Source organism: Ricinus communis, chromosome 10 (assembly GCF_019578655.1).
Source record: "Ricinus communis isolate WT05 ecotype wild-type chromosome 10, ASM1957865v1, whole genome shotgun sequence".
Taxonomy (NCBI): domain Eukaryota; kingdom Viridiplantae; phylum Streptophyta; class Magnoliopsida; order Malpighiales; family Euphorbiaceae; genus Ricinus; species Ricinus communis.
Window position 1 is genome coordinate 5,011,008 of NC_063265.1, and position 26,014 is coordinate 5,037,021.

The window sequence follows — 26,014 nt, forward strand, 5'->3', positions numbered from 1 at the left end:
CTAAACTGCAATAAAAATAAAAATTGAATGATTGAAAAGAAATAAATTAAAATTTATTATCAAAATAAAATCAAATACAAATTCAATGACTATTTATATTATTATCTCATTTTAATATACTAAATATTTTAATATATTTTTATCTTAGTTTTTGATATTAAAAATCTGCTCAAGTCGTTTAATAAATTTAATCTTTTTTTATTTTACTTTGAGCTCCTTTTGAATTATTAATTAATCCTTCTAATTTGCCAGCATCAAAAAGAAAAATCAATGTGGTGTGTGAAATTTAATATCACGTATAAAATATTTATGTCCAATTTCTGAATCCGTCCCATTTGTTCTCATTAGGAATATATGTAGAAAAATCATAGAAATACGAAGTATATGAGCTCAAGGCTAATCCAAGAGCTTGAAAAATGGACAAATTTTATGCCAAAACGAAAGTATCAATTTACAGTTAGGCCGCCAATGTGTGGACCCCGCAGAGGTTCTATCTTGTGACAGTTTCGTCTTCCTAAATATGGTAAAATTTGATGTTGATTTTTTTTTTTTAATCTCCATTTCCTCGTTTCCAGCGGTGCTCCATAAAAAGATTAAATTAATTTCATGTAATTATGTATTCTTTCACACGTAATTCTAAATAGTTTAATGAAATTAAATAAATATAAAATTTAGATAAATCTTATAATTATTTAGTTTGAAAATATATATATTTAGTTATTTGTAAGTGGGAAAAGACTCATTTTTTTATCCATAATGTTTGCATTGAAGAACAAGATATGCCCCTAAATTTGAGTAAAATTATGTCTTTTTTGTTATTTAAGGTGTTAGATAATGACTTTGTGTTTGCTGAGTTAGATATATTTGTGAATCTATTATAACGTAACACTTCTAGTTGTTATTGAATTCCTTTCTTTCTTTCTCCACCGCTGTCTCCTCTCCTCTCCTTTTTCTCCTTCCATGAACACTTCATTAAAATTGCAATATCAAATTTTGAAACCACGTCGTTTTTTCTTTAACCAATCATTAAAAATCTTTTATCACGAACCAGCAAAATGAAAGAAAAAAATATATTCTTCCCCATTTTCATCCAAATCTTTTAAACTCATATTCTTTTTCTTCTTCTCCATCCCTAACCATATAGTACTTTAAAGTCCACCACAACCGCCAGGTAAATTATTATTATTTTTTTATTTCTTAATTTTAGTTTCTCAAATTTGTCTACTTTTCTTTGTTTTTCTTTGCTCAGATGAGGTTGAGCAGAGGATTAGTCATGTTTGGTTTGCAAAGGTTGTTTCAATTTGTCATGCTTGTGAGTTAATTGAAGTGACTAACTGAAGAAGAAAAATGTAGAGTGAGTTTAGCATGAATTAGTTTTATGTCCCATACGAAAAGTACTCTTATAGCCAAACAGATAGTTTTGTTGAAAGGCGTACTTGAAATCATTGTTAATAAAATATAGAAGAAGTTGTACAAATTTTGAAGTTCTTTTTTAGTTGTGTCATTATATTTTAATAATAAATATAGATTTTCTTAGATATGTTTGTTTTCTTTTATTATTAAAATTTCTTAATTTCTGTTTTATGAACTTTTTTATTCTCTTTACTGTGAAGATTTTATGAAATTTTTAATTATATCTTTTATAGAATTTAAATCTCTTTTTATGGATGTATTTATAATATTTATAGAGCTGCAACTGTGATAATAAAATTATTTTTCTTTGTTGATATAAAAAAGTCGATTTATAGTTAGAATAATCATTGAGTATGATTGAAGGATATATATATAAAATTTTACTATTCAAGAGATTTTTCTCATGTAATTCTTGATTATAGTGTTTTATTTTTATATTATTGATGAAATTGTAACTTCTTATTTTTCAATGACTAAGAGACTCATAATCCTTATTAAAATAACTCTTTTTTAGAAATATTTAATTAAATAAAATGAGATAAAAAAATTAAATGGAATTGAAACAAATCAAATAAACGGAATCTTTTCTTAAAAGTTAAAAAATAAATATAAACCTAATTTAACTCAACAAATGATTAATCCGAAAAACTGAATCACAAAAATATATTTTAAATTTGAAATTTCATAGTATTATTAAAAATAATATTTTTATTAATTTAATAAGAAATTTAGTGAATTCGGTTAAACCAAAGCTTTTATTTAAAATTAAATCCAGGAAAACCAAATTAATATTTTTATAAAATTAAATAATTAGACCCAATTTTTTTTTTAAAAAAAGTGCAAATGAAACCGAATCAAATTCATCAGCTTATTTGAAACATTTTGGGTTTATTTTTTCTGCTTTTAATTTTGGTCATTTGTGCTCTTTCCCTATCATTCAAAGTTTCAAAATACCGTTTTTCTTTTTACATCTCATTCAACCGCTATCTTCTGTTTCTTTTGGAACAAAAACTTCCGATCCCTTATTCCTAACTCTTATTTTTCTCTGTTTTAGTTGAAAATTTAAGAGCTTTCAGAAAAAAATTATTATTTTTTATATAAAAAATTAATAAAGAAAACAGATATATACATATGTAATATGATTTTAAGACAATAAAATATTAAAATTATTTTTTATATTAAAAAGTAAATTCTGTATTTATTATATGTCTATATCAAAAACTTAATTTTATTTACGAATGAATTTATTCATTTTAGTGGAAAAACAAAAATCTTCCAAAAGGTGGTGATGTTTTAATTTTTCACTGTTTGTTCATCGCTTTCCGCTTACGCCACCCATCTTCCAAATCCATTATTGCAGAAAAGGACAAACACCACTATGTGATGACGTGTCATCTCAACGTCTCTAGAGCCCGACACTCGTTTCTTCTTCTATGTCCCACATACACTCCCCTCGCCATTATCTTCAAGTTCAGTCAAACAAGAGGTCCTCTCACACACTCCCTTCAACACACATAACGTCTCCGTAACGCAACTTAACGGTTCATATTTCACAATACTCTCTTATTAAACATAATTCAGCTTCTGTCCACTCTTCACTCTCTGCTTTCTCTCGCACTTATGGGGGAAACTTTTCTTTATCTTCAATGTCTGGTGGTGGTCTTCAATTTGATGGCTTTAGCCTCTGCACAGCTGCCTGGAACGTGGGAGCTACTAGTCCTAAATGCAGGAATAGCCTCAATGCACACAGCCGTTACTCGTTTCAACACCGTCGTCCTTCTCGACCGGACTAACATTGGTCCGTCTCGCAAGATGCTACCCAAAGGCCATTGTCGTTATGATTCCAAAGACGTCGCTCTAAAACATGATTGTTATGCTCATTCAGTTCTTTTCGATCCACAAAATAATCAACTCCGACCGTTGATGATTCTCACGGACACGTGGTGCTCTTCTGGTCAGTTTCTTCCTAATGGTACTTTGTTACAAACTGGTGGTAGCATGGACGGGTTCACTAAAATCCGAAAGTTCGAACCCTGTGAACCAAACGGGTTGTGCGACTGGGTTGAGCTTGATGATGTGAAATTGAGCGAAGGAAGATGGTATTCTACGAATCAGATTTTACCGGATGGGTCGGTAATTATCGTCGGTGGAAGAGGGGCAAATACGGTAGAATATTATCCTCCTAGAAACGCCGCCGTTGCTTTTCCTTTTCTTGCTGAAGCGGAGGATAATCAGATGGATAATTTGTATCCCTACGTACATCTCCTCCCTAACAGTCATCTTTTCATTTTTGCCAACAATAAGGCTGTACTGTACGATCATCAGACTAATAAAGTTATCAAATATTATCCACCGCTGGATGGGGGCCCCCGAAATTATCCCTCAGCTGGATCCTCAGTTATGTTAGCATTAGAAGGTGATTACTCAACGGCTGCGATTGTTATTTGTGGTGGGGCTCAGTACGGAGCTTTTATAGAAAGGAGCATTGATACACCAGCACACGGTAGCTGTGGACGCATTGTTGCTACATCACCCGACCCGGTTTGGGAAATGGAGACTATGCCATTCGGACGGATCATGGGCGATATGGTTATGCTGCCAACTGGTGAAGTTTTAATCATAAATGGAGCTAGCGCTGGAACGCAAGGGTTTGAGCTGGCATCAAACCCGTGTTTATATCCGCTCTTGTATAGACCAGATCAACCCGTTGGTTTACGGTTCATGACTTTAAACCCAGGAACCGTACCCAGATTGTACCACTCAACGGCTAATTTATTACCAGATGGGCGAGTTTTATTAGCAGGAAGCAACCCGCACTTTTTCTATAAATTCAACGCTGAATTTCCTACAGAATTACGAATAGAGGCATTTTCGCCCGAATACTTGTCGGCTGACCGAGCCAATATCCGACCCATAATTGAAGAGATTCCTGAAACGGTACGTTATGGAGAGGTTTTTAACGTACTAATATCCGTCTCATTGCCCGTTGTGGAAATTGTACAAGTAAACATTGGAAGCGCCCCTTTTGCAACGCATTCATTTTCGCAAGGACAAAGATTAGTAAAATTGACTGTTACACCCGCCGTGCCGGACGGTAGCGGTAGGTACAGAATTGGATGCACCGCGCCGCCTAATGGGGTGGTTGCCCCACCTGGTTATTATATGGTATTCGCTGTTAATCAAGGCGTGCCAAGTGTGGCGCGGTGGGTGCAGTTGGTGTCATAGTGAGGGAAAGGTTCAATTTAACTTGTGCTTGGGTGCACAGAAATTTTAGTGATTGCCTGTTGATATGGAATAGATCATTCGATTTCAAATGTGAAATTGGATTGCTACTTTTTACTGTTACACAGTATTTATATCTGTCAATAAAAAAGGTGACTGAGCTGAGCTGCAATTCATTTGCTGCATTTATTTTTTCTTTTGTTTTTCTGGTAACATGCTTTTACAAATTTACATGCACTTCTTTTCCAATAAAGGTTTATGCTGCTAAAAGCCTCTCCAAGCAGTTTCACTTCAGAAAATTAAAAAAGAAAAAGCTATTATGTGGACAAATTAATGACATTTAAATTTAGTTTATGTATATTCCGAGGATTAACAAAAATATAGATATTTTTAATTGATATTATTAATTTTTGTCATTATATTTTATAATACTTGCATTAAACTCTTTACAAAAAGTTATAATTATAAAATTTAAAATTTAGAAACTATTTCGATGTGGTAATATCTATGTTAAAATAATTAAAAAATAAAAATATAATTTAAACAGAAAAAATAATCTGTTTAAAACTAAAAGAGCATCTAAATAAATAAATGGAAAAAGTAAGGTAAAATAGTATAGAATTTGCAGAGATAGTGATAGACTTTATTAAGTGAAGTGGGGGGCATCAAATGCTGTCGCTATAAATCTTAGAGGTCATACAAATTAATTGACGATTTGGAACAACAAGAGGGAGAAAATGAAGAAAACATGGCGGAAGATTATGAAATTCGTTCACGAAAAGCCAAACGTGTAGTAATTTTTACCGATAATCAAGAAAATACAGCTACTTATAATAATACCAAAGATACGACAGATTTTGACCAAATAGACGAAGTTACTTTGATCCGTTATTCGCAACAATCAGACTTTCGTCGAGACATAATAAAAGGATCCACGCGAGCACAAAGACGCAAAATAGCTATTTTTGAACTGTTTCAAGCAAATGCGCATTCGCCCCTTTTTTTGGACAGAATAGACAAATCTCTTTTGTCGTCTTCTCTTGTGTCCTCGTCTTTTTTCTTACTTTCTTTTGTTTTTTTCTCTGTATAAGTATAATCTGAAATTGTGAATTCTGCGTTTTTACACATCCAATTTATAAACATTGTTTTTATCAGTTCGAAAATATCAAAAGATTTCTCGGCATCCTGCCTTAATAATCGCATAGGTACCCGGGCTTTTCAAATCAGCAGCTATTGAACCCCCGAAGGAAGGACTGCTGGTAGTGGTTCGTCTTATCTTATTAGTAGCTGTCAGTGGTAAGAAGAATAGCTCTGGCTGTCAAGCGTGAACCCAGTCTGGGAATCAACAATAGGTCTTGGATTCGTCCTGTAAAGGGCCCTTTAGACTCTTTTGTATTTCGTCTTCTGTCAGATCAAACAAATTTCAATTATTGATGCCGATGTCTATTACCTTTATATCAAAAGCCAATATCTATTTATTATATATACAGCAATGCTGAATTAGAATGAAAATAGCTATCCATTATTAGCATCTCTTTTATATCCGCTTGGAAAAATTTAAATTTATTTTTTGGATTAATTACAAATTTTTAACATTATTTTTTTAAATTTTACAAATTTTATAATTTAATAATATCAATTAAAAAGTAACTCCCATGATCAGGCTGTTTTCTCTACTTTCTCTGCTCTTTGCGTATAAAACTTCTGCTAAAATCCATGCTGCTTTCAGCAGTATTCAAGCTGTCCATGATTCAACCAAACTTGTTCGTCGGTCTAAACCCCCATCTTCTGGTAAGCTAAAATACACCATTGATGCTGTATTATTTCGAAACAGCAGTAAATTTGGAGGTGGAATGGTTATTGAGGATGACCATTGTAATGTGTATGCTTCTCGTTGTTTTAATGGCCTTCATGAGGTGAGGGAGGCACAGGCAATAGGCCGTTGTGAGGCTCTTTCGTGTGTGTGTGTGTTTTTTCTCTGAATTCCCAAATTTGCTTGATGCAAAACAGGTTGTTAATGTTGTCTACAGTCCAAGTCGGATTGACATTGTCTGGGTTTGGGTCTATTATTCTTGAATCTGATTCATTGTATTCTTTATGTTTCTATTTGGTAAAAATAGAGATAAAAGTAAAGTAATGTTTTATAAAGTAAAAATGTAAGTAAAATTTTAGGAGGTAACAAAGAGTTTATAATTTTACTTTATTTGAAAAGAAATTGATAGTGAACAAAGGTTTTAGAAGATAATATAAAGATTATTTAAGAAAAAAAGATAATATAACACTATAATCACTTTAGTCTACCTATTCAGTGGTTGAGATTTGAACAGTTTTGAAAGTCTTTAAAAACTTCCAAGAACTTTATCTTCTAATTATTATTTCTTCTCAAACAGGGTTAGAGATTCTAAAACCTTATTTTTTGTTTAATAAATATTGCCCTTTTCTCATTGAAATATTTTTATTTTTTACTTTTTATTATAAATTTCTTCCCTGTTGAAATTGAATTATATATTAAATTATTAAACATGTTATATTTTTATCCTTCTTTATTTATAATAAATGTATTATTTTCTTATTCCAATTCAATTGTATTTCAAATAAATTAAAATGTATTAATTGTGGTCAAATTATAAAAATAGTAGAGCTCATAACTTCTTTTAGAATTAAGTAAAAGTGGAAATCTACTTAACCAGATTCAGCGTTACATCAATAAGATTAAATCAAAATTTTAATGCATTAAGTCGCTAAAATTGAATCTCAATCCCATGTTTTTATATTTATTTCAAAACTCTCTCTTATTTAGCATTATATTTTTTTAAAATATTTATTAATTATTTGCAATAATATTACACTTAATAATTGAATAAATGATATATATATATATATATATATATATATATATATATATATATATATATATATATATATATATGAGACGATTATAAAATCTAATTTGTATCATTTTATTACGGTTTTACATTAAATGAATGATATATATAAAATAATTATAACATTTAATTGTGTAAATTTTATTTTAGCTTAAATGTAAAGCACTTACAACCTATTTAGTTTATAAGATTGCGTAACCAAGTCTCGGTGTTAATAAATAATGATATGTTTGATACATTTAATACAAATTGTAGTTAATAATTCTACAATTTTTATTAATATATTAAATCAGTCCTATCTAAAATTAAATTCTTCCTCTATTTAGCAAGTTGTCTCTAATGAGATTAGTAATCCCATAATTAATCTATTTTCTATCTCTTATTTAATTTTAATGAAGAAGCTAAACTCAATTGATTTCCTTAATTCAGAGAAAGTCTTCTTCTGCTAACGTGGCCACGACGGATTAACTTTAAAGTTCATTTTCTATAAATTTTCTTAAAATAGTTCGTAACCATTTTCTTCTATTTCACTTGCACAAAAAATGGGAGTAATGATTGTTTGTAAGTTTTAATCAAAATAATTACAAAAATTTACCAATGAATCATATGATAATAATTGACATAAAAATATAACATTATAAAAACTAATTAATACTTGATAGCAAAAATATGCTTCAAGCTAATTAGATGAAAAAAATGAGAAGTGATTTTTGGGAGAAAAAAGAAAAGGAACTAATTAAACATAATTTTATACGTGAAGCAACTAATATTTAAGTAATATAATTATTTTAATAATTTATCTCGTTAGTTGAACAATCATGTTAACTATAGAATCGTAAAAATAGAATTAATTAGAAATAAAATTTAATAAAAGTAATTTTATTATTTAACTAAGTATAAGATTTAAACTACTTGTAAAGATAATAAATATATAAATCAAACAGACTATTAAAGTTAAAAATATAATATATCCGAGAATATCAAACGTGTTTCATTTTTGTTATTTTCTTTTAAACAATTTAAACCATAATACTATTTACCACTTCAATGTTTTAAAAAACATTTCTTCGAATTAAGGAGGAACCAAAGTGGAGCAAATGACCTAAAGAGAATGGACTTTCAAATTGAAGCCAGGGAAGAAGATTAAGAGGAAACTATCAAAATCACATATTTCCGAAAGTAAAATGTATTATTGGGTCATAATACATTTTAAAGTATGGAGAATTTATTTATTCTTGTAATGTAGAAAAGTCATATTTTGTCAGGTTGTTATAATATTGAGATAAAAATCAAAAGTTCAAGAATAAAAAGAATATATATTTCACACTAAAAGGACTTAAAATAAAAATAAAGTATAATGATAAATGTATAATTCTAAATTCATTACTTTACACTAAAAGCACTTAAAATAAAAATAAAGGATAATGTTAAATATATAATTCTAAAATCCAATAATAATACATTCATAACAACAAGTAGTAGGTTCTTGTGTTCTAAATGAACAGAGAAGTGGCTAAATTCTAGAATAGGTGTATAAAAAGTGTTGCTAGCAAAAATAAAATAAGTATGACGATTTCTTTTTATATATATATTATTAATTGTAAAATATTTTTTATAATGATTAAATATTTTCAAATATATTAAATGTATGTACATTATTTTTCCTTAATACTTATTATTTTAGTGCTTAAGGTTGACGGTAAATTTGAAATATTTTAAAAGTTATGAAATATAAAGAGTTACAAATCAAATTTTGAACTTTATACCTTTTAATAATTTTAGGTAATTATTTTAAAATTTTAAAATAGATATTTATTTTTTTAATTTATTTTCAAAAATATTTTTCAATAGCAATTCTTAAAGTTCTATAATATAAAAAATAACGTAGGAAGTCCATTGTACATGCTAAAAGAATAATTATTATGAATCACAAAAAAATAGTTTATTCTATATTTAATAATGTGACAATTAAAAATCTTATATATATATATTTTTTACATATTTTATATTTAAATGTAATAAATTTTTATTAACTCACAAATTTTTATGTTAGTAAGTAGAATTGACTTGCCACATCATTTTTCTCATTGTAATATTTTAAAAATTGTTATTGAAAAGTATTTTTAAAAATAAACTAAAAGCATAATACTTATTTTAATATTTCAAAATAATTAGATAAAATTATTAAAAATTATAAAATATAAAATTTAATTAGTAATTAAGCCTGTTAAAAATATCAAATACAAAGTAAATTTTTACACACGTACCACAAAAAAGAAAGCCAAAAAAAAAATCCTCTAATAAAAAGAGAGAAGTGGTTATTAAATTATTTTAAAGTATAACTTTTTTTTATACCATTACTAATTGGATTGCAAACTAAATATTTAACTTGTATTTAACTTGGACTTAATTGCAAAAACTTACATACTAAATTTATTGCAAAACAGTACATGACCTTTAGCGTTTCTGCCTTTTCAAATTAACTGCGTCTTTTTAATCTTATAGCAATATCATGTATGACCTTTTAATTATAGCAATATCATATCATCTACAAACTAATTCTACGTTGCAATCAGAATTCAAATCAAATAAACAAATGACACGTAAAAAGCACATAATTTTAATAGAAACCTTGTATTTTGCTAATTATGAAAACGAAGCTAACTTTAAAACCTAGAACCCATCTCTATACAGTATTCATCTTTTTCATTTTCTAACATTTAATCCTAAATTGGAAAAACATAAAATACGATCATAGTGTATCTGCTGATTTCGGCATAGAAAAAGCTTGAATCTTTCTTATTCTTATGCATAATATATACATATGGGCATGAGATTAAGGCTGACTCATCTTCCATCTCATGCCCAGATTTGGACGCATTGATTTGTCAGATCTAATTTGAAACTCAAACCTTTTGCATCAATTAAAAGTTGTTCGTATATTAACACCCTCATTTTCTTTTCAAAGTACTAGTATTAATTGGAGGGCTTTTTTAAACAAAATGAACAGCTTTGTTTGCTAACAACTTTGGCAGATCAGAAACTAAGCCCCCAGACTGCGGGCCCAATTTAGAGATGGACTATTTATTTTTAGAAGAGTGTTCTTTTATTTCTTAAAAGAACGATATTTATTTTTATGGCTTTTTCAAAAAGTTTTACAGTCCATTTAAAAGATCATTTATTTTACTTTAATTAGCGGTAAATAGGCCGCCGCGACTTGAATTTTACAGTATTATAGTGGGTAGGGCTGTAATCCAACCTAGTCGAGTCGAATATCAACAAATTCAGGCTTTGTTTGTTTAATTCTGATAGAGATTTGAGTTTTTGTAATGGAGTTCGAGCTTGTCTCGTTTGAAAATAATTAAGCTTACGAATAGTTCGAGCTCAATTCGCAATTAGCTCGATTCGAATTTGATTCATTAAGTGGTTGTATAATGAAAAAACTCGAGTTTCGAGCTTGTTAAGCATAATTCAAGTTCAAGCTCAGGCTCGTTAAATATTTTTTAATAATTAAATTAATCAATTGCCACATTTAAAAATATAGCAAAAAATTATAAAAGTATCAAATTTAGCAAAAGAAAAATAAATTTAAATTTGCAACATAAATAATCAAAATTAGCTTCTAAAAATATAGCAAAACATATAAAAAAAAATATTACTAAAACAACATGAATAATGAAAGTAAAGACCATTGTTGCGTAAAAATTACAAAAAGGCTATACTAAACTTATCACAAGTCTGTATTGACTTGAAAAGAAAAAATATAAATTAGCTTCACTATTTTATTTTCTAGTGGCACTCACCTTTTAATGAATAATATTTATAAAATCTAAAATAAATTTTAAAATATAAAATAGTCGAAGTTGGATATAATAAAATAGCTAAAATTTTTTTTACAATAATATATTAACTTTTATAAATTATAGTCTTAATTTATTTTAACTTAGTTTTTAATTTGATTACCATTTATAAATATAAATGTAAATTCAATATAAAGTTTTAATTAAATTAAAATTTTCTTAAAGAAACTGTATTATTCAATACCGACACTCCACTCAATTGACTCAAAGATTCGAGTTAGACAAATATGAGATATCTAAGACATGAAGTGTATGAGATTGAAAAGGAAATATTCTATGTTAAGGTTAAGATATACAAGGTTTCAGAATAATGGTAATACCACTGACTATATTCATTTAGACATAATGTTTAATTTTTCTTTCTACACTGGTGTTTGATTAATCATGACTTATTATATATTAATTAAAATTTTAATAATAAATAATTTTTTTATTAAATTAGTATAATTAGAGGATGCATTTAGAATATTTTTACCATCATAAAAATATATAATTAAATTTTATACAATAAAATAATTTATAAGTAAAATAAAAATTATGTTAATGAGTCAATTTTATTTTATTTAATTGAAATTTTTTAATTTTATTAAATTGTTATAGAATATATTTGTTTATTATTTATTATTTTTATTGTAATTATTACTAATAGTAATAGCTAAATTTAAATGTTGTAGTTGCTTATTATTATTATTATTATTATTTTTGAATTCGACCTCGAGCCTATAAACGAGCTTGCTGAAGAGCCTGCTTATCGAGCTTATAAACGAACATATTTACGAACTTTATAAACGAGCCAGATTGTGAACCTGTTCGTGAGCCAGTAAATAAGCAAGTTCGCGAGCTAACGAACTACACTCTGTCAAGCTCGAGCTTGGCTCAATAAAATTATTGAGCTCGAACTCGGCTCATTTAAATTAACAAATGATCTCAAACGAAATTTTTATTGATTCGAGCTTCGAATGGTTCACGAATGTTTGATTCATTTATAGGCCTAATAGTGAGTAAAAATAGTTTTAAAAAATTTAATTCACTTTAAATAAAAATAATTTATAAAAAATTAAGAAAATCAATTAAACTAAAATTTTTTAAATCTCCCTCTCTTAACACCTAACAAGGTATTTAATTATGGGATAATATCCCCTTTTTATGATAACATTTATAGCTAGAAGTACATTTGCCTCTAAACTATTTTTGAGCGTCAATAAGCCACTGAAGTTTCTAAAACCTGTAATCCAAGGCTCTCAAAATTAATATTGTAATTAAACGTGGTTAGATAATGAATTCCGATTTGAGGCGAGTCTACTCAGTATCTTGGAGCCTTTCTTCTTGAAGCACGATACTCATCTTTGCAATCTTTTCTTTTAAGTCTGTCATGTACCATGCTTATGGACAACCATAGATAGCAGTTTAGCACAACATTAATTCAATGAAAGAGTAATTATGCATAAGAAACAAAATAAGAAGGGAAAAGAACAAGAGAAGGAGAGTTCCAAAAGAAAAGCAGAAGAATGGCGGAAGATAGTCGAGAGAGAAAGTAGTAGAATTAAATAGGAAATTATATTGATAATTCTGAATAGTTGCCCATATATATCTCAGCACTATTAATAACAAATTATTAGAAGTATCTTATTCAAATCATGACTAGATATTGGCAAACAAAATAACAACTAATTTTACTAACTAATTTACTAAAAGACATTGACAATTAATACAATAAATTAATAATAGATAAATAACAAGTTTTTTTGCAAAATCCCCTCCAATTCTTTAGACATTTCTGATATTCCCATGGAATCTTCCTATTGTGGCACTATCAATTGTGCTTGGAATGCAACCTTAGTCCTTGAGCTCATAAGAATCCTGACATTACCCCTCCTTTGGACATTTTCCTTGTCCTTGAGGAAAATTTCAGGAACTTGATACACCATGAATAGTAGTCCTCCTAAGGCCCTCCATTAGTAATAATTTGGACCATAGGAATTAAAGCACATTCCCTTGATATTACTTTTTCATGAGGGTATTTTATCTTTAACAAGCTAACATGGAAGATACAAAAGTTTGCAAATGTTAACAAGAATTTCATTCTTTTCCTTTGCCTTCTCCATTTCTCAAACTCCATTTCTTCGAGAATGAAAACATCATTACATATCTATTTAGGCACATGAAAACAATAGCATCAACAATCCCCATTTTTATTTTCACAAACACCTTGGAGGCGCATAATACTCAATTTGTATACTTCTTTTAATTCTATTTTCCTTTGAAATTTTCATAACCAATCACCATAAGCATAACCACATACAACCTTTTTCTGAGTAAATCAATCATCTAAATCCTTAGAAATTATTATACCACTAATTAAGCAAAAATCTGATTCAAAAATTGGTTAATCTACACATGGTTCCTGCATTCTATTTTTATAAATATTAAGAGCAATCTGATCAATATAGAAGAAACTCTTACGATTTTGAATTGATGATTGTAATATCTTTGATGTCTTCATCACCTTTGCAATGATTGTTTGTTGATGGAGCAATAGTCATTAAAATAGATTTTTCAGCTGGAGTTTATGATTGCACGAGCTCATCATCTTCTTCATTTGATTCAAAAGCCCCCACTTCAGTATCAAGATTTTTGTCTTGATCAAACATAAACAACTCAGCTTGTTCTTTTATATGCTTTCTTATAAAATAAATACATGCTGAAATCTTCTTCCAATTGCCGACATAACATGCTAATATTTCTAGTGTTTAGGTTAAAGATTTGTATAAGCTCTCTTAGTCTTAGGGTTAACTTTGAATGTGAAATCATGTTTGGTAATCAACAAATTAAAAGAGTAAAAAAAAGATTAAAGATGAGATCAAGAAGAAACAAAATAGGAAGATGAAAGAAAAGAATTGAGATCAGAAAAGGAGAAAGCAACTAAAATCAAAAGCAATCCCTAGCATGGAACAACTTTGATATCACCTGCCATGTACCAAGGTCATGGAAAACCATGACTAGCAGGTTAGCACAATATTAATTCAATAAAACAGTAATTGTGCATAAGAAACAAAATAAGAAAGAAAAAAAAAACAAAGAGAATAAAAGTTTCAGAAGAGAAGAAGAAGAATGGAGGAAGATAGTGGAGAGAGAAAGAGAGAAAGAAATAGCATTAAGTAGGAAATTATATTGATAATTATGAATAGTTGTCCCATATATTTCAATACTATTAATAACAAATGATTGGAATATCATATCTAAATCATGACTAGATACTAGCAAACAAAATAATAGCATATTTTACTAAAAGAAGATAAAATAACAATAGATAAATAACAAGTTTTTTTGTAGAATCCTTTTATATTCCTATAAAACCTTCTTACTGTGGCACTATTCGTTATGTTTGGAGTGCAGTCTTGGTCATAAGGATCGTGACAGTCATGTGTTCTTTTTTTCTTTTATTTGTTTTATTCATGTATGCTTCCCTTAAAGCTGCTTTTTGCTCCTATGATATCATAGTCAATACCTGTGCTATCGACAGCTCGCCGCCTTATTGAATACTCAACAAAATAACAAGAAAGCTAAATCAGATTAACACTAAATATAGCAAAATTAGACAAATGGGTATATCTTGGAAAGCTTGTTGGTTATAGCACTGGTAACTTTAGCAATACGAAGAAGAGCTAACTCTGCTAGTAGATCTTTCAACTAGCTTAATATACTTTTTTTATTTATTTTTTGGCTCATGAACTTTGATTCTTACTCTATTAATTATTTTTTTAAGTCTTTCATGAAAATTAAAAAGAAAGTTAGTAAAGATTGAAGCAAATTTTATTACAGTTACAAGAAATAACAATAACAACAACATAAAATCATTGAATGACTATGTCTCTTCTTCTTTGTTCTCTTAATCTAGAAAAAGATGAAACTGAAATATAAAAAAAAAGAGAAATTGTTAAAAAAAAGGAACATTCCAAGCAGTATTTAAAAAATTCTTTATACTTTATTAAAAAGTAATATAAAAAATTATTCTTGACCATGACTGTTATAACAAGCCAAAAAACTAATTTTATGATAAAAATAAACATTGAAATATAATTCTTCAGCAAAAAAATTAATTTTTAATATGTTGGATGAAACCGAAGACAATTCTTCATAAATTTTTAAAAAATCAAATATTGTGAAGTGCCTCAGTTAACATATATGACCTATATAAAAGAAAAGAAGAATGTTGAAGTAGAGTTAGAGAGATAATCAGTTCAAAAAGGGAATTAAAGAGACAAAAGAGAAGAAAAAGAAAAAGTGTAGAGAATTCAGATAAAAATATAATATGAAAGTTGTGTTAGTTTCTGAATAATTCTCTTCATACAAGATATTGCTTATATAAGCGAATAATTGGCATATCACCTCAATTCAGTTAGTTCAAAGCTAGAATATAAAATAACAGCTAGAATAATAAGGATGACATTACCCTCCCCATGAAGTTCATGCTTGTCTTTAAGGATGAAAGTAAGAACTTAGATTTTAAAACAAGAAAATATCTTAAATATCATAAGCAATAATGTGTTCGTTAGCTACTGTAACTCAATTTGCCACTCCTTGAAGCATATGACCCTTTTTAACAATCTCTTTCTTTTCTTATGCTTTGTCCATTTCTCAAACTCTATTTCTTTAGGAATGAAAATACCATTATATATCCATTTAGTCATATGAAACAATAACATTGACAATCCATATTTTCATTTCTACAAACACTTTATAGGCACAACTTATTTCTAATTTCCATGAATCGAGCTTGTTTCCTCTACCAACTTTAACATCAAATTCTTTATTGCTAGTTGTATTTTCTTTATCATACAATCTCATTATTGGTTTTAACTCAAATTTTATTAAAGGATTTAAGTGTTTGAATCAAACTAGATTTTGAAGGTTGAGGAGGTACCACTGACGCAGTCATGGTCGGCTTCATAAAGTTCAATTATTGATCCTTACTTTGCTCAAGATTCTGCTCCAATCTCTTCCTAACTTGTTATGGTATGGCCCTCAGTAAGAAATTAAGTGGTAGAAGGATTGATTAAAGGTTAGTAAATGGTTGAAGTGAAGTTTTGTGAGTTATGAATAACAGATGGTAGAATCTCACTTAACTGGTCTATTTGTTATTTCATATCTTCGCAAAAGCTATCGAGCCTTTTTCATAGATTGATAAGGAGATTGCAGCTCTTGGAATTGCTTATTTTAAACTTGATGAGACTCGAACATTATCTCTCTTTGTGAAAATTTTATTTAGTTCTTTTCTTTAAATTCTTGTAGGGTCATTATCTTAAAGGGTTGAAAGGCTTTCATAAATATTTTGTTTTCCTACATTAGATATGGACCCGAAACAAAGTTTTTATTCCAGGGAAGAGTAGAATAGGTGGGGAAGAAAAAGAGAAAGGAAAAAGAAGAGTATCCTTAGAATCTACTGCTCTGATACCATTTATCATATATCTTTGTTCAAAGACACGATTTATGAAAAAAAATATAAGAAGAGAGAAATGTTGGAGTAGAATTAGAAAGACATAAGAAAAGGAAAAAAAAAAAGAAGAAGAGGAAGAGAAGAAGATATTGCAGAGATTTCAAATAGGAAGGAAATATGAAAGTTGTATTAATTTCTAGATGATTCTCTTTACACAAGATATTGATTATATAAGCCAATAATTGGCAGATTACAACGGTTCTATTACTCTACAACTAAAGGATAAAATAATAGTTAGAATGAAAATAACTAATAAGGAAAAACAAACAAATAGTAACTCTTTTGCTACGACATTATTCCCTTAGTTCCTGCTCTTCATTAGATGCTCCTGACTAATGAAATTGCTTCTACAATCCTAATGTTCTTGACTTGACCAACATTGTTGCATTCCTTTAAAATTGCCTCAACTCCCTTATTATAATCAAGTGTCTGCACCATTGGTTCATGACAAACATCAACCGTTTATCCATCTTAAAATCAATCAAACATCAACTAAATATTAAGAAAATCATTCAATTATATGAAAAAATCTTAAATAAATAAAAGATAAAATAGAAATCAACAAAAAAATAAAATAAACTCTTTCTTCAAACTGTTCACTTATTTTGTTGTTTTTCTAATTAACTACTTGTTTTGGTTATGTCTATTTGCTAATTTCATAACAACCCAACTCTCATAGTATTCAAAATCAGTTCATAACTTCACAATTTATTTTTCTTCTTTAATTTTTTTTGTTCCATTGGATTTTGCATTCTAAGATTTTTAACGAGCCAACTGAACTTTGTTTCTACTCTTGGTAATGATATTTGATTTCTCTTTAGAAAAATAATGTAGTGAGAGCTTTAATACAAATTGAAGCGCCAAGCGGATGGTATCAATAGGTAAAATATTAAAATTATTAAATAGTTCAAATTCAAGTGTTTAAATATATTTTTTACCATAAAATAAGTGTAAAATTTAAAATTTTTAAATTTCTTTTACCATGTAAAATATCCCAGCCAACCACACATATCTTTTGCATCAATATACATCCATTTTTAAACCAAACCATTTTGAAAAATCAGCGAGATAGTGAGACTTTTTATGCTAATTTTGAAATATATATTTAACTTTTCAGGACATAAAATTATACAAATTCTTTTTAATAAAATTACGGTACTACTGCATGCTTTTGCTAACCAATGAGATTAAACCTTATTTTTCAATAAATTGGCCACTCGGCCGACGTTGTTTGGTCATAATTTCATGCTTGACATTTCAGTGAACGAATAACGTAACGAAAATAGTGATGTTAATAAATCATTATAGTTGGAATTTTGGAGAAGTGTAACCAATGTTTTCATATGGCTTTTGTTTTTAATTTTTTAAAAGCGTTTACTTATTTAATTATATATATATTTTTGATAATTCTTATAAAGACTTGTTGTATACACCACAATTAATAGAAGAATGATATATATTATGAATATTTTACACTTCGATATTAAATGATTAATACATATTCATTTAATTTAAAACTAATAAATATATGTCAATTATTTATCAATTTGATGCATAAGTGGAGATTTGCACCAAATCTAGATACATTTTTTCTTTCTTCTTTTGAATGAAGTAATTAAATTTTTACTTATTTCATTAATATTTTTTTTCTATTTTCTTATTATTCTTTTATCTAAATTTTTTATTTCTTTTCTCTTATTGATCTTTTTCTTCCATATATAATTATTTTTCTCTTTCAAATCCTAATCTTTTTATTAAACAAAATTCTTAATTCTCATATTTTAGCTTTCTGCTTTTCTTGCCATCTATTTTATATTTTCAAGAGTAATCATCATCGTTTTCAACTTAATTTTCTCATCATTCTCATGTTCGTCATGAATTTTCTTTTTTATGGACCGGTGGATATATTTTTATCTTTTTATACTTTTTTATATCAAGTTAATTAAATTTAAATATATAGTCTCTCTATATATGAAAGAGTATTTTAAAAAATACTTTATCTTTTCTAGATGCATCTTTCTATCTTTTTAAATTATTTCTATACATTTTAAATTTTTTTTGTAAAAGTTTATTATCACATATTTTTAGCATTATTTTTTTTTAATTATATGAGACTTTTTCTATTTTTGAAGTTGTTTTTTCTTGATTTGGCATATTCTTTTAATATGTAATTTTTCTTCTCACTTTCTTCTCTTAATGATTTATTAAAAATCTTCATTAGTTCATCATATTAATTATTTCCTTCATTTTGAATCATGCAAATTAAATTTATTTTAATTTCTTTCAGAAATTTTATTTAGAAGAAAATAGTATTAAAACATAAATTATCAAAGATTATATTCAAAAATCTATATAACACAGATTTTAATGAAGCTAAACAGCTAATAGTTTATATTATGATTTTATAATATTTTATTAAATTTCTATTAACATTTATATATATAAATATATTATATTATTAAAATTATTTATTATTATCTTAAATAATATCTGAACCCAATTATAAAGTAGGCACTCATAGGGATGTTAATGAACCAAGCTTCTCATGAGCTATTCAGAGCTTGACTCGGTAAAGCTTGTCCGAGCTCGTTAATAGAGATTCATTGGTGTTGACAAACTAAATTTAAAGTTGTCAATACTTAGCTTGTTAGCTCGAGAGCTAGCTCGTTTATAGACTTATGAGTCTATTCGTTGGTTAACTTATTAATAGATTTGTATTTAAACTCGCAAAAGAATGTACAATATTTTTTATTTTAATATCTTATTTTACATATATAAATATTTATCAATTTTTATATATCAATGTGTAAAAGTATTTTTAATTTTATTATATGGCATAATTAACTTCTATTAAACATTTAGTGTTTAAAATCAATTGATTCAAGACAACGAAATAAACTATATTATAAAATAAATCAATAAAATTAAAAAAAAATTAAAATTGATAAATAAGCTCTAAATAAATTTTAGCGAGTCAAACTCGAAATAAGTTCGAATTCGATTCGAATTTAACTCAAATTCTTAATTATTAAGTTCAAGCTCAATTCGAACTCGTAGCATGTATAACAAATTAAGCTCAAATTTATTAAAATTTGACTTGGTTCTACACTCATCTAATTCATAAAAGTATAATTCTTCAATATTAAAACGATTATATAATTAAATTCGTTCCCTCCTGATGGCCTCAGTGCGTGGATCCAGCATGATGCTAGTGGCAAGGCTTATGCTGGGAATGTTGTTGTTTAGTTTCTTTTAGGCCGTTGCCTCGTTTTGTATAAATAAAAAAGATGACTATATAATTTAAAGTCTTTTATTTACCTTTATTAATAAAATGATAATTACATTAAAACATATCAAAAGAAAAAGAAAAAGACTAATCAAAATCTAATTAAAATAAAAACCGCAGAACTACTTGCTACAAATATTCAAGTAACATTATACATGCTACAACATTAATATAATGGTTACGTATAAGGATTAATTAGGGTAATCTTTGGCAGTATTTTAAGCCATTGAGTCACCTCCAATATTATGTTCAGGGCAATCAGCTACAACCACACCTCCCTGCACATTTTTATATGAATATCGGCGAGCCAAGAACACATAGATGATCAAGTTCGCAGCAGCCATGGCTGCCAAAAGCCAATAAAAATTGTCCAAGCGGCTAGTATTTAGGTCCTTGCCAAACCAACTCTTCCCATTTCTCTCTGTGACATCATCGACTACTGTTATCAGGAGACTACTAAGGAAGTTTGCAGCTCCATTGACGCTAAGGTAAAAGGCAATGCCCAAACTCCTCATTGAATCAGGAACTTGATCATAAAAATATTCCTGCAATCCCACTAATGCAAACCCATCTCCAATGCCCATGATGACAAATTGTGGAGCCAACCAAAACACACTCATTGAGAGTGAACCCTTTAATGGGTTCTGCTCCACAACATCCAGCCTCTTTTTCTCAACCAATGCTGCAACTACCATTGTAGCAATGGAGAAACCCATTCCAATACCAATTCTTTGAAGTATTGTAATGCCTCGTTCATTTGCTGTTGCCTTTCTTACTGTTGGTATCAAGATCTTCTCATAAATTGTTACGGAGATTATCATTCCAACAGCACCGAGTGCGAAAATAGAAGCTGAAGGAATCTCGAAACCGTTACCGATTTTTCTGTTCAACATGGTGCCTTGCTTAATAAAGAATGTTGATGTTTGTGCTACACAGATCCCGAATGGTAATGTCGCTAACCATATTGGGATCATGTTGATAATTAACTTCAATTCCTCTACCTCAGTCACTGTTGCTAGTCTCCAAGGGCTTTGCTTTTCAGCAGAATTTTCTGTGCCTTCAAGAATAGCCGCTTTGTCAAGAAACCTGCAATTCAAATGGAGAGGAAGATCTGATTAGTTAACTGATAGTTCCACACAGGGATAAGACAGTAATAACAAGGGCTAGCTTTTCATGCTTACCTATGCTTCTGAGTATGGCCGAGAAGCCTCCCTCGGCCCATCTGTGACTTGGAGAGCTGATATAAATGAGCCAGATTTGAGGGATAAGGCAGCTTTCTCTTTCTTATGGCAGCTACAAGAACCTTCAACATTGGCGTCAAAGGGCTGCCTGATGTTGCTCGATATCGGTAAAATGGTCTTCCAATAATGAAGATGGCTAGTGATATCGCCATAACAAGTGCAAGAATAATATATGCAACACCCCAACTGACATGGTCTTGTGTGTAAACAATTACTGTCACACCAAGGAGAAGTCCACTGCAAAGTCCAAAGTTCCACCAGTTAAAAAATGACATCTTTTTCTTTCTTTCCTCGCAGTGATCATCGTCAAATTGATCTGCTCCGAAACTCTCGAGGGAAGGTTTATGTCCTCCAGTCCCTATGGAGACCAAATAAATGGCAAGGAAGAATACCACTTCATGTATCTTTCTGGCTTGACCACACTCATCAGTTGCATCACAAGCCTTTAGACTTGGAACAAATTGGGACATTGTCAACAGAATCAAACCCTATTTGTCCAAGTAAAGAAAATAAATAAATAAATAAAACAAGTTGACTAGACTTTATTTCGGATGTAAGGAGATAAAGAAATGAATGGTATATGTAAAGAAAGAGATGATGATCACCGTAAGATAGATTATAGATGAAACCAAAACAGTTGAGTATCGGCCCCAGTAAGCATCAGCAAGAAATCCTCCAAAAAGAGGCATCAAAGTAGTGACACCAGACCAGTAGTTGACACTCTTTGCAGCCGTCTTAAGATCTTGATGAATCACTTTTGTCAGATAAATGATTAAACTAGTTGCTATCCCAAAGTAGCTAAGCCTCTCACTAAATTCAATTGCTGACAATGCCAAAAGAAACACAATAAAGTATATTAAATATATATATGTCTTCACAGGAAATAATAATTCTTACTTGCTCAATTCAGCACACAAGAAGACACAGAACTTAATAGCGATGCTGTACATGATCTGTTCTAAGGAACAAGAGTTCATAAAATTCAGAAATTTACAGAAACAAGGCAAGAAAGTCCAGCTAATGATCAGTAAAGAAAGTGCTCAAACATGCATTTATCTTTGTTGGTAACCCATGCATGTCACTGTAAAGGGCTTGTTCGTTTCTGTAGAATGCAATACACATATCCTCATATTATATGAGAGGTGACAAAAATATAAGTACTAGTGCGGCAGTGGCCCCTCCTATCGTGTGAGCCCAATTCTATTGCATGGTGTGTGAATAAATATATAAATTTTAAACAAAAAAATGCTTTAGAGGACCCAAATCCATATAGAGCAGGACGATAAATACCATTTATATTTCCTTGTATTAGCAAAATCCATAATAATTAATCTCTCTTGAACATATAATTTGCTATTTGTACATATGCTGCCAGCTCAACCTTTAAAGCCTTTTTTACATAAAATTATAAACATAACTTTCTAAGCTAATAATTATTAGATTAGGAAATCGAATGATTCGAATTCCTTCAACTAGTGTTAACAAGGTTGCACCACCTTAAAAGTGGATGCTATAGAAGTCAAATTCAACTAAATTCATAAACAAAAAAAGAAAAAAGAAAAATAAAGGTAACCGAATGAAATAATCTACGAATTAGGATTATTGACCTTGTTGTATGTAATAAAATATTACATATAATACTTCACGAATGTGTAATAAGAATCTAATTACTTCTCACCGATGATAAACAGAGATGCTTTCCAAACACCAGTGCGAGCCCGGAGAGGAACCCTTCCTTTATGATCCAAAGAAGAATCATAAACCCATTTCTCTCCATCAACTTCTCTTGTTTCTGCTTCCTTTGGCAGCTCCATCTTTATGTAGCGAAGTAGATAATTATGATTAAGTTTATCACTTTTCTACGTAGGAAACAGTGGCAAGAAGTCTTAGAGTTTACTACAAGTGTGAATGAATGGAAGAGTTTGATGTTTTTGGCAAAAGCATCTTTGCTTTGGAGGTCTTATATAGAGGTAGAGAGGGGTATTACTGGATTGTTTTGTTGACCAGAGCTTGCAGAAATAGGGATTCCTGAAAATCTATAGTTGATATTGAGTTTCAGTTAACCTATTAGAAAGGCATGCTATAATTGGGGAAAGGCAAAATAGATTAATAGCTATTTTTTCACTAAATGAAAAGATGTCATTTTCGGAATTTTAATGGGAATGGCATCCATCCCAAAGGAATTTTTTTGTTCATTTATGGGACCAAAAATTAGACACTTAGATAGCCCCACTTATGTATGCATTCCACCACTGCATTATAATTCCTTCTATTTTCTCATATGTGATAGCTATATCTCATATATAGTTATACTTCTAAATAAATCTTTATTTTATTTTATTTTATTTTATTACAACTGTTTAATTTAGTTCATTGTAATAGCATAATTTTGATTTGGGTAGCATTTTATTCTCTTTTTGAATCACTTTTTCAACAAATATTACTTAATTTTAATTTTCATCTAATTAAAATTTTAGAGGCCTCTTGATCAAACAAATTACGAATATCTTATTTAAAAAAAATTACAATATGTGATTGATTGACATTTTAGTCTAATAGTAAGAAATTTCATTAAATTTCTTTTTTCTTTCTTTTTTTTTTAAAAAAGAACATCAGCTGACTAAAAAATGTCTCTCAAATGATTTATGTAATAAATAGGAGGGGGAATGTTTTGAAAAATTCAAATTAATAAAGTCTATATTGATGAATTCTCTTTTGACTAACTCTAAAAACGCACGGTTATATAAATACATCACATGATACGATATGCATATGCACTTAGAATGTGATATCGAAGAAACACGTTAATATAAAACATTTTATTATTAGCCTAATGAACAGCATGATTGAACCGACAAAACAAAATGAACAGCTCATCTGGTCGGTCTAATCTTAGCCTAATTTAATTTTACATTTTCTTGATTATAAACTAAACTTGTATTTATTCAACCTGCTATTTTTTGTAATAATTATAATTCGACTGAACTAAAGATCCACAGTATCCCTTCCTTATAGCGTTATCAATTTTAATTATTGTATTATTTTATGTAGCCAATCTAATTCCATTTAAAACTTAAACCCACCTGTAATATCATATAAAGAAATTTTCTCTAAGTATATAACTTTTATAAAATTTAATATCTACAAAGAGCATTACATCCCACAATTAAGGCGGTGTAAGAAGAAAAACAGATAGAAAATAACTTTTTATGTTGTGGGAGAATTATTATTATTTTATTTATAGAAAAATTAATGAATTGCATAACATAGTAATCTCTTTAAATTTATTATAAAAATAAAAATTCACACCGGAAGTAAATAATCTTACCAATTTTGAGTTAGATTTCAAGTATATAAAGTAATTATTATTTATCTTTTAATTTTGATTTAATCCATTAATGGTTTTTTATGACTTTTTATTATACTAAACTCTTTTTTCTTTTTAGATAAATAAATACTAACTAATATGTCTTTCATCTAAAATCAATCAAGTTAATAAAAAAATAATATAGTGCTTGAATTTCTTATCAAATATTAAACTTATTTAAAATTATTTTTTATTAAATTAGAATAAAATACTTTTATTTTTAGCATATTTTAGTTATAGGGTCTACAAGATAATAATAAAAGTAATATTTCTAACTATAAATATATTTTGTAGTAATTTAATAAATGAATTATATAGTAATTTATGAATTTTCTCTAAATATAAATATTTTTAAAATACTTAGATTTTTAGATCTAAATTGTGCAAAAAATTAGAATAATTAAAAAATGATAATTAATTATTTTTATTAGATACTAAAATTAATTTATTATAAAATTAGCTACTGCTCCCACCAAAATTAATAATATTACTCTAAAAATTTAATAAAAATAATCTTAGATGAACTTTGTACTTTAAATTATAATTTTATTTATCAATTTAGTTCTTTGACTGTGTTGATTTTAGCTGTAATAAAATAATAGTTATTTTTACAATAATATAAAAAAATCTTAACATAATAAAAATGACTCTATTAGAAAAAAAATCAGAAGGTAAATAAAAATTACTCAAATGTTATATCTCTAGTTTCTAAATTCAATGTTAGATTATTTCCCTTGTACAAATTCTGTTATATAAAAGGTTAAACTTATATCATTATGGTAATGTCAAAAGGTAAATATTAATAGAAATAACCTGTGCAGATAGCAGATAAGTTGTTTTTAATAGAAACTTTAATGACAGAATTGAAATGCCACTCAAAATATTTGACTATTAAATATAAGTTCAAAAAAATTATTGCTGAATTTTTTTTATTAAATTTAGTGTATTTGACTCCTAGACATAAGTTCAGAAAATAAATTGACCCTTTGTCCTTAAAGCTTTATAGGCATATTTATATACAAATCATTATATGTCATTTTGTTCAAAAAATATTTCAAATGGAAACAGAAAATAAAATTTTATATTTATTTATACTATTTTTTTAAAATAAAATAAAAATAATATTTCATGTTTTTAAAATTATTATTGAACCTTAAAAAAATAAATTTAATATATTTTTTTATATAAGAAGTTGTTCTCAATGAAAATATAAAATTTTTATTTTATTTATTCAAAATTTATT

The 26,014-nt window shown here is 28.2% G+C and overlaps 2 protein-coding genes across 2 annotated transcripts; one reads left to right on the forward strand and one right to left on the reverse strand.

Moving 5' to 3' along the window:
* The first annotated feature begins 2,885 nt into the window (after window positions 1-2,885).
* Window positions 2,886-4,824, forward strand: LOC125368660 (aldehyde oxidase GLOX). The gene has a single exon (XM_048369958.1). It carries the CDS (start codon window positions 3,034-3,036, stop codon window positions 4,636-4,638), a length of 1,605 nt encoding a protein of 534 aa, XP_048225915.1. The 5' UTR covers window positions 2,886-3,033; the 3' UTR covers window positions 4,639-4,824.
* Window positions 4,825-20,167: 15,343 nt separating this feature from the next.
* On the reverse strand, window positions 20,168-23,467 carry LOC107262441 (protein NRT1/ PTR FAMILY 5.6-like). Its single transcript, XM_015728324.3, has 4 exons — window positions 23,083-23,467; window positions 22,010-22,227; window positions 21,345-21,892; window positions 20,168-21,249 (listed from the first exon to the last, which is right to left on the reverse strand). The coding sequence occupies exons 1-4, from the start codon at window positions 23,216-23,218 to the stop codon at window positions 20,382-20,384; spliced, it is 1,770 nt and encodes a 589-aa protein (XP_015583810.1). The 5' UTR covers window positions 23,219-23,467; the 3' UTR covers window positions 20,168-20,381.
* Window positions 23,468-26,014: the final 2,547 nt, after the last annotated feature.